Raw genomic sequence first — 10,249 nt, 5'->3', positions numbered from 1 at the left:
CATCCAGAACTGCTCCCTCGAGGAGCAACCACTAGTCCTGAACTCCCCTTCCCTTTGGGTTGTGGCTCTTTATGGCCTCACTGACAAGCCTCCTGAGCTTGTCAAAGTCAGCTTTCCTAAAGTCAAGGACTTCTGTATTACTGACTGACTTGCCAGCTTTACGGCAGATGGTGAAGGTGATCAGCTCGTGGTCACTTTCACCCAGGTCCCTTCGATCATTAGGTTGCTGATTCGGTCACCCCAGTTGCCAGTACCAGGTCGAGCAGCGCTTTACCTCTTATTGGCCCATAGACTTCCTGCATCAGATAGAGCTCATCCACGCATGAGAGAAAGCTTTGCGACTACTCGGCTTCAGCTGAGTGCTCTTCCCACAGGATGTCTGTGTAGTTAAAGTCTCTCATGACAACCATACACGGGGAGCATGCAGCCTCAGCCAATTCCCAGGCAAACTCCTGGTCAAGCTCTTGACCCTGGCTAGGGGGTCTGTAGTAGACTCCCACCATAGTATCCCCTTTGCCGTATTCCTCATGGATTTTAAGCCACAGGGTCTCAAGTCTTCCACCATGGGTGCCAATGTTGGCTTGCAGGGATGTGTAGCTTTCCTTGATGTAGAGAGCTATATTTCTGCCCCTTTTGTCCACTCAATCCCTCCTGTACAGGGTATAATCATGGGCGGAGTCCCACCAGGTCTCCATTATCCCTATGACATCATGGTTATATTCATTTAGCAGGAGGACAAGTTCCTCCTGTTTATTCCCCAAGCTCCTGGCATTTATGTATACGCAGGCAAGTGTGTAACTATTAGACTACTGTGTGAGTTTCTGGGCTCCACATTTTAAGGAATATGAAAAAGTTAGAGAAGTTCAGAGATATGCGACAAAAGTGATAAATGGTTGGAAGGCAAGCCATGCGAGGAGAGATTGAGAGAACTAAAATGGGGCACTGGGTCCTGGCCTCTGATCACATTGCTCTTTATAGTATTATTCTGTGACTTATTAATGCAACATGCTTGTGCTGCCATATAAATCATACAAATAATAGAAAATTGGGGTTGGAAGGGTCCTCAGGGGGTAATATAATCCAACCCCCTCCTCAAAGCAGGACTAGCTCCAACTATATTGTCCCAGTGAAGGCACGTTGCATGCAGTGCCTCTACTACACCACCCCTGTGGGCCTGATCTGGCAGATGAGTCCATCTGTGTTTGACACCGCTGGGTTCAAGGGAAGCTGATGATGGAAGAAATGAGGGGGAGCTGGGACCCTGTATGCAAACCACTCAGGGGAAAGTGGTCTAAAGGGCTGTCATACTCATGACAGTAGATACAGAGCCAGGACCCTACTAATGATTGCTGAGCTAATATTTTGTCAATGTGATGCCTTGCAATGGAGCTTGTTTGTCTGAGTTATGGAATATATTAATTATACTTAGAATTATTATTATTTTTTTTTCTTTGCATTTTACAACCTGACTTTTTATTCTCATGTTATTTTCTTATGCAAAACTACATAGGAACTAACCCAATTGCAACTTGGTGCCTCCCTGCATGCGAAGGTGCCCAGGCTGGCTAACTGGGACAACAGAGCCAGATAGAGAAGCTCAGGGCCTTCTCAGAGATCCTATGACTTATGTTGTGAGGGAGATTAAACCAGAGCACAGCTCTGCTGTTCTGCTAACATCTGTACAGCTCAGACTGTTTACATCTGGGTTTTTCCTTCTGAGCTGTGCAGGACTCCAGGGAACGAGTCCCAGGAGCCTTTGGAAGAAAACAGCTGAAAAATTGCTGTCGTGCTTCACTCCTTTTCTACAAGATGTGGTTGAGGTCAGCTGCATACTCAGAAACCAGGCTGGATTTACTCCAGTCATTCAGTGACAGAGGGAGCAGAGAAAGACCTCTGAGTTATCTGTGCTTCTGGAGATCTAGACTAGTGGTTGGTGCAGAGGAGATCTGAGAGATCAACTGGACAAGAGCAGAGGATCTCGGCAGGGGAAGCCTGAATATGACACAAGATCAGGACATTTCCACAAAAACAATTTCAGCAAGATTTCTGCATCAGTGAAGTGTCTGGTCTTACTAAGTTGCAGAAGAGATTTAAGAATATAAAAGTTGGAAAACCTGGCTACAGAAATCATACTGCATTGTATGTATAATAGATAATTCAAAGCTACAACAGTGGATGAAGGAAGACAAGGTTCCTTGGGTGAATCTGATATCTTTTATTAGACCAACCCAAATGGTTGGCGAATAGTTATTAGGCAAGCTTTCAGGTTCAAAAACCCTTCGTCAGGCTAGGGAAGTGTCAGCGGTTGGTGTGTGCTCTTCCTGGATGGAATGACGAGTAAAGAAGCCGGGGCTGGGCTGGGCTGCATACAAGACAGGTAGTCAGTGAAAATGTAGATTGAGGAATCAATGGGGGAGAGACAGGCGGGGGTGGGGGGAGAGAGAGAAGGGGGATGAAGGGGGAGTCAGATGTCAGGCAGGTTATAATGTGTCATAAATCCAATGTCTATATTTAGTCCATGATTTTTAGTATCGAGGAGGCTGATGAAGTGGAGCTCATAGGCTCGTCTCCGGGAAGTGTTGTGTAGGTTTCCTTTGAGGATCAAGACTGAGAGATTGGAGAGAGAGTGGTTTCCTTGTGAGAAATGTGCCCCCACCGGTAATTGGGTATTTCTGTCTTTGATAGATTTCCGGTGTGCATTCATTCTGGTGCGCAGTTGTTGTTTGGTCTCTCCTACGTGTTTTCCATCAGGGCATTTCGTGCATTGGATGAGATATATTACATTTCTGGAGGTGCAGCTGTAAGATCCAGGGATGCTCTGTTGTGGGGCGTAGTAATAACTATAACCTGCCTGACATCTGACTCCCCAGGTATCTCTCAACTTTCATCCCCCGCCACCGCCTGTCTCTCCCCCATTGACTCCTCAACCTGCATTTTCACTGACTACCTGTCTTGTCGCTGGCTTCTTTACTTGTCATTCCATCCAGGAAGAGCACACACTGACTGCTGAAACTTCCTTAGCCTGACGAAGGGGTTTTGAACCCGAAAGCTCGCTTAATAACTATTCTCCAACCATTTGGGTTGGTCTAATAAAAGATATCAGATTCACCCAAGGAACCTTGTCTGCCTATGTCCTTAGAACAACACGGCTATAACCTACACCCCTGCAAGAGTGAAGGAAGACATTTTCAATGTTTTTGCTATTAATTCAGATAAACTTATACAGTTTATTGTGAGTAGTGTGGAGGGTGGGTTGGGAATAGGACCTCTAAGGCAATCAAATGTTATACAATGTATTTAATTTCACATGTATTTCTTTCCAGCATACATTGTCAAGGTGAGCTGAATAAATTATAGAATTTCAGATCTTAATATTTCCTTTTATGTAAGGTCTTGTTAGGGAAAAGTAATTAATTAAAATCAAATTATCCATAGGGCAAAAAAATGGAAGAGCTACATTCTTAGCATGACATTTGGAGACATAATTGATGGAAATATCAAAGCCACTGAGTTTGTTACTGTCCTCCTTACCACTGCCCTTATTTTATTATACCCAGGACTTGCACGGTGCCTTGGGAAGGAAGATGCCCAACTGCACCACTGTGACCGAGTTCCTCCTCCTGGGCTTCTCTGACACTCGGCAGCTGCAGATCTTACACTTTGTCATCTTTCTGGCAGCGTACCTGGCAGCTCTGGTGGGGAACCTCCTTGTTATCACTGTTGTAACTATGGACCAACACCTCCACAGCCCCATGTACTACTTTTTGGCAAATCTGTCCATCCTTGACCTTGGATCCATCTCCGTCATTGTCCCTAACTCCATGGCAAATTCTCTCTTAAACACCAGGATAATTTCCTATGCTGGGTGTGTGTCCCAGGTCTTTCTCTTCTTGTCCTTTTGTGCAGTCAATTTTTCATTCCTCACCATCATGGCATATGATCGGTACGTTGCCATCTGCAAGCCACTGCATTATGGGATAATTATGAACAGAAGAGCTTGCATCCAGATGATTGCCAGTGCATGGGCTGTTGGTGTCATCTACTCTGCACTGCACACTGGGAACACCTTTAGTCTCCCCTTCTGCCACTCAAATACCATCAACCAGTTCTTCTGTGAAATACCCAAGCTGCTCAAGCTCTCCTGCTCTGACACATACCGCAGAGAGCTGGCAGCTCTTGCCTTCAGTGTGTTTTTAGCTTTAGGCTGTTTTGCTTTCATCATTGTGTCATATGTTCAGATCTTCACTGCAGTGTGGAGAATCCCCTCTGAGCAGGGCCGGCAGAAAGCCTTCTCCACCTGCATTCCTCATCTGATTGTGGTATCCCTGTTTCTTTCCACTGGTGGCATTGCCTACACGAAGCCCGTCTCTGACGCCCCTCCCGCTCTGGATCTCCTGGGAACTGTTTTGTATTCTGTGGTGCCTCCATTGATGAATCCGGTCATCTACAGCATGAGGAACAAGGAGATCCAAGCCGCCCTGAAGAAACTGCTCCACGGGCTGATCCTGTCCAAGAACAATATGTCCATCTTTCTTTCATGACTTTGGTTTATTTATGTTTCTTTTATAATTAAGTCATGAAATTCTTGTTTTCATACTATCGTGTGCAACCTATTTACAAAAAATGAAGGTGGTGGGTTAATTCTGTAGCTTTGTACTTACAATGACACTTGATTTGGGTCATTTTTTGTTAACACTGTTGAAGCAGGAAAGCAATGTTTCATGCATCAATGTTACCATCTGTGCCACCTAAAATAAATGCCATCAATTGCAAGATGATGAATGGAAGACTTTTATTTACTGTTTGGTGTAATCAATTATTTGAATGACAGAATATACAGGCAAGTATCTAGATGATGTGAAACTGGAATTCAGTGCAAACACTTTAGAGGATAGAAACATAATTCAGATGAATCTGCATAGATTGGGGAGCTGGGCTTGGAAGAACAGGATGAAGTTCAAGGAAATAAATGCAAGTTGCTGCATCTAGGGGAGAATAATCAAAAGCACAGATACAGACTGGGTTATAAATGGCTGGGGGGTATGACTGTTGAAAAGGATCGGGGGGGGAGGGGTTTGGTGCATCACAGGCACTGGGTCCCGGCCTCTAATCACATTGTTCTTTATAGTATTATTCTGTGACTTAATGCAACATGCTTGTGCTGCCATAAAAATCATACAAAGCATAGAAAATTGGGGTTGGAAGGATCCTCAGGGGGTCATCCAGTCCAACCACCTCCTCAAAGCAGGACAAGCCCCAACTATGTTGTCCTAGTGAAGGCTTCGTCTAGCAGGATCTTAAAAACCTTGTGTCCTAGGAGAAGAAACCAGAACTCTAGATGCACCTTGTCCCAGCTAAGTAACTGCTGTATCATGATAAGATTTGATTTAATTTTTGCTTTTGTGGATTGTGTCCCCAGTGGGCGAGTCCAGATGAGTGTGCACATGCACCTTGCAGCACCTCAAAGCCACATGCGGAGGCAAAATTAGACTCCTGGATATCAAGGGGTTAAAAAAACCTGCAGTGGAAAGAAGTGGTCGCTGCCCCACTCGGCCCCAGAATCCCAGCGATTCAAAAAAAATCCAACTCTGTCCCCTCCCCACAGTCACCAGCAGTAGCAACTGCTGTTGGGGTCAATGCCCCTTTCCCCCCACCGCACAGCGTGGGGCAGGGTGACAGTTGTAGCAGCCCCGTGCTGCATGTGGGAGGGGGGGTCTGCCATTAAGACCCAGAGCCCCCGCAGCCCCTGCTACTGCTGGTGAGTAGCAACTTTTTAAAAGTATTTATTTGTTTTTAAGTGCTAGAGGCTGGCAGGAGGGCAGCCATCAGGGGGCTGGGGGAGCAAGCAGGGGCTGGGGCCAGGCAGGGCAGCAATCTGGGGGCATGGGGGAGCAAGCGGGGGTGGTAGCCCTTTCAGAAGCCATTTGGCCTTTGTTGGGGGGAGGGCGCTATAACCCATGTGGGGGTGCAACAAAACATATAGGTATTTAGAGTTCACTTTATTCTTATGATAGAGACACTAGTTGGCTTCCAAATTGCTTTAACACTGTAGATGTATCAGTAAAACATTGCCCAACTGATCGCTGTCTCTCTCTCTCTCTCTAGTGGTCTTTTGTTTTAATTGTGGGGGAACATGGATTTCATATTTTACAGAGTGACTGGGATTTTTGTATCAGGGATTTTGTGTCGGGGCAGTGCCAGGGGGTTGGGAGTGGGAGGGGGTGGGTGGGAGGCTAAGTCATAAGTGAGGGACACCATCATGGCAGAAAGGGCAGGGTACTGTGGCTTGGCAGTGAGGGGCATCACAATAGGCAGGGGCAGGGCACTGGCATGTCACGGCCACCCCCATCATATTCCACCCCTTCCCCCGCTCTGCGTGAAGGTGTCCTCTTTTTTGGACCTGGAGATGTGGTAACCCATATCTACACAGAAGGGGAACAGGAAAAAATGGTGAATTGATGACAGAAATCCCACGTCTTCTGCTCTGAGCACCAAGAACAGACCTCAGATTTCAGCTGCCAGAGTGTTCGCACAGGTAGCGTGGGCTTCCCTTTTGGCTGGTGCCTGGGGAACAGGAGACCTGGCTTCAATCCCAGCTCTGCTATGAGATGGTTTTGTGACCTCGGTCAAGTCATTTAATCTCTTTGTACCTCAGTTTCCCCCTCTTTTAAACGAGGATAATGTTATTTGCCTCTCTCGTGAAGCACTTTGACGTTTGTGGATAAAAAGTTGGGTAGAAGAGCTAGTTATCTGCATTGTCCTTTTGCTCTTTCTGTCATGTAGTATCATTGCACCCCACTTCCAAACCGCATTGCTTCTCCTCTTTTTATTCTGAGTTGTCACTGCTCTTGTCACTTTCCTCTAACATCGAGGCCCAGATTGTAGTCCACCTATTTGTTAAGTAGAGTTAGATTAGGTGATTTATTTATTTTGCCTTTTTAAATTTTCCTCCAGGTCTTCAGTTATTTTGTTCAAAATTTGTTCTAGTGATTTATATATCAATGAGGTCATACTAGCAGGACTGTGGTTGCTTTCCTTCTTAAATATGAATACTAGAGATGCTGGTCTTTAATTCTATGATACCACCTCAGACTTGAACACTTGATTAAGTATCATGGGACCTTTTACTTCGTGTACCAATACTTCCAAAATGCTAAGTTGTTCATATACACTTTCTCCTATTAGGGTTGCCAAATCAGTCTTTTTACAGGTCATATATTGTCAATTGACTGGTCAATGGACAACACAGTTTTTGACGGGTCAAAGAGTATAGGCAATTTTATGGGGAGTAATTTTTTTTGAGGTTTTCTTGACATAAATATTTTTTTTTTTTTTGGTTTTTGACACATTTCTTAATGGCAAATTTGTGCTTTGTCTGTGTATTATTTGACTGCATTTGCAATTTTCTACAATTTTTGACCAATAGTTGACTGGTCAATTGACCAAACAACATTTAATCAATCAAATACCTAACCCTATTTCCTACATAAAAATATTTTACTTCTCCTTCAAGGAGGTTTTTGCCATTTCTGTATCCTTATTTCCATCCTGCCTTTGTTCGCCATTGTCTGCCTTAACAAAATCTGAGGCAAAGTATTTCTTTAGTTTTTGTTCCATAACTAGATTGTCTTTAATCCCTACCACAATTGTACTCCATACCATCCCTATTTATTCTTTCTTGATTATGCCTTTCATTTACATGTTTGAATGACCTTGCACAATTTGTTTTAAGGTTGCACTGGATACTCTAACTCAGTATTTTCACTTTATCCCTACAATTTCTGAACTTCAATATATAGATTTTCTGGATGATCACAACTTTTATTCTTTCCTTGCAGGCTCTCTGCTTATTTCTAATATCCTCTTTCAGGTGCTCATGCATCTGCATAGGTTCAGGACATCTACAAGATTTTTTTTTTGCCTTAGCTTTGGTCATCGTTTTTGCATTTGGCCTTCAAAAGGTCTAAGCCAGTTCCACATTTAGTTACTTAAGCTCCTTTCTTTAAAATCATGTTTCTAATTTATTTATTTTAAAACTGAAAATTACTTATTTTGGTCATTTCAAAACTAACCACCCACCCATGAAAAATTTCATTAAAGTTTTTTTTTTAATTCATGAATGTCATCCTTCTAAATATATACATTAGACACACACACACACACACACACACACACACACACACACACACAGACCCAGCAAATTCTCTCTAAACTTATTTCTATATCAGAACATAAGAACTGCCATTTACTGGGTCAGACCTGAAGTCCATCTTACTCAATATCCCGTGTCACACAGCGGCAGGGGGTACATGCTGAAAGGGAGAGTGAACAGGGTGTGACCAGGGTTTTTCCCATTGTTTCTCTCACTTGCAGCCTCCAGCATTTAAGGTCTAGGAAGTTCTGGTTCAGAGGCCGTACCTCTAACTCTGAATACTCAATAGCTACCATCCGACCTTTCCGCCAAGCATTTTTCCAATTCCATTTTTGACTCTGATTGAACTGTCAGCTTCCACAACACTTAGTGGCAATAAGCTCTACACCTTAGTTACACGTTTTATGAAAAAAAATACTTCCTTGTGTTTGCTTTAAACTTACTATGTACTAGTTTCACTTTAGTTCTTAATTTCTCATTACCTTTTAGGCAGACAAGGTTCTTTGGGTAAATCCGATATCTTTTATTAGACCAAGTCAAATACTTGGAAAAATTCTTCTTTGCAAGCTTTTGGGCACAAACACCCTTTGTCAGACTGAAGAATCATCTGCAGATGTGATAAAGCAGTCTGGCTGGTGTGGTAAAGCAGCCAGAGGCCAGTACAAATACAAGAAAGCCAATCAGTTAAAATGTAATTTGAGGAGGGCAGTAGGTGAGAGACAGGTCGGGTGGATGGGGAATGAAAGCAGCTGTAGTCAAAGGATGCAAGATGAGGGTGTAAGGTTTGACCTAGAAACTACTATGCAAAGCCTAAGCAAAAGTGAATGTTATGTGTCGAATGCCCATCTGCAATGATAAGGAGCAGACAGTCTTAGATAGAGGAAGCTTGAAAACAAAAAAAACCAGAATCAGAGGTACTGGAACAAAGAGCTCATTATAATACTAAAAATCACACCCCTAGGCGGGGAAGATATAGGCTAATGAAACATATATGTATGTTAATGAGATACATAGCTAAAACACAGGTATAGAGACATGCTCAGTAAAGAACTCCTTGCGTCACTCCTTTATAACCAATTAGCAAACAAGGATGCTTATGAAGATTCAACCTCTTGTATATAAGGGGCTCAGTATTGAATATGTGTGTACTTGTCTTGTGAAATTATTCCGCTTGCACCTTTTATTGCTAGCAATAAATCTTTTTTATACTTTCACCCCTGGTATCTTTATTGGCCTTTGCATACCGGGCACGAACCCAGACTTGAGCTGGGGCCTAACAGTTTTTGGCACCCCAGATGGGACTGCCGTAGATAGCTTTGCCCGGACTAACTGACGACCAGCTAATCTGCTTTTCCTTATCAAAAGTCGAGCGCGCCCCGGGATTTCTTTTCCCGGTGAGACTTTTGTTTCAGGAGGAGCTGGATCGCTGAGGCGGCAGTAGCCTAACGGTGCAATGCCATAGAGTGAAAGTATCAGTAACAGGCACCTGGGTGAGAGGGTAGAAAGGGCATAAGGCCTACCGTCAGTACGTCTGCCTGGGATTATCTCTGTAAGTATTCTGTCTGGCCCGAGTCCAAGACCAGTGATTTTTTCCCCTGTGAGGACAAGGACTAAGAACAGATCCCTGGATCCCAGGTAAGTCGGACAGTCAGAACCGGGAAGGCAGCCCTGAAATGGGTATTATTAACAGTAAGGTTAGGAAATGTACCCCCCTCTCTTGTGTATTGGGACATTGGGCAGAGTTTGGTGAGGATCCTATGACTAAGAAGAAAGCTAAATTCTTCTGTGAAACTGCGTGGCCACGCTATCAGCTAGATGATAAAGAATATTGGCCTCGGGAGGGAAGTGTTAATTATAATACCATCTTACAATTGATTTTGTTCTGCCGGCAGAATGGTAAATGGGAGGAATTGTTGTATGCACAAGCATTTATGTCTCTTTGTAGAGATAAAAAAGTTTTGGAGGAATGTGAATTGGGGGAGGGAGTTGGGATCTGTGAGATGGCTGTGGCTTGACCAACTGCAAATCCTGTCCTGGACTGTCCGGAGCCGGAGGCTCCCCCCCCGTGCTGCCTTTACCTTATCCTCTTCCTCCTCC

The 10,249-nt window shown here is 44.0% G+C and overlaps 1 protein-coding gene across 1 annotated transcript; it reads left to right on the top strand.

Annotated features, from left to right (window-relative positions):
- Positions 1–3,584: 3,584 nt before the first annotated feature.
- LOC132251804 (olfactory receptor 14C36-like) lies at positions 3,585–5,489 on the top strand. Its single transcript, XM_059731729.1, has 2 exons — positions 3,585–4,522; positions 5,420–5,489. The coding sequence occupies exons 1-2, from the start codon at positions 3,585–3,587 to the stop codon at positions 5,487–5,489; spliced, it is 1,008 nt and encodes a 335-aa protein (XP_059587712.1).
- The last annotated feature ends 4,760 nt before the right edge of the window (positions 5,490–10,249 follow it).

This window comes from Alligator mississippiensis, chromosome 7 (genome assembly GCF_030867095.1).
Source record: "Alligator mississippiensis isolate rAllMis1 chromosome 7, rAllMis1, whole genome shotgun sequence".
NCBI classification, from domain to species: domain Eukaryota; kingdom Metazoa; phylum Chordata; order Crocodylia; family Alligatoridae; genus Alligator; species Alligator mississippiensis.
Note: the sequence above shows the minus strand (reverse complement) of the source record. Positions and strands in the feature narration are given on the sequence as shown.

Excerpts from the sequence above, each read along its gene's own strand:
- LOC132251804 (XM_059731729.1), top strand. The coding sequence starts at position 3,585 with ATGCCCAACTGCACCACTGTGACCGAGTTCCTCCTCCTGGGCTTCTCT. Across the intron at positions 4,523-5,419 it reads ATCCTGTCCAAGAACAATAT|TGGGCGAGTCCAGATGAGTG; the intron begins GTCCATCTTTCT and ends TTGTGTCCCCAG.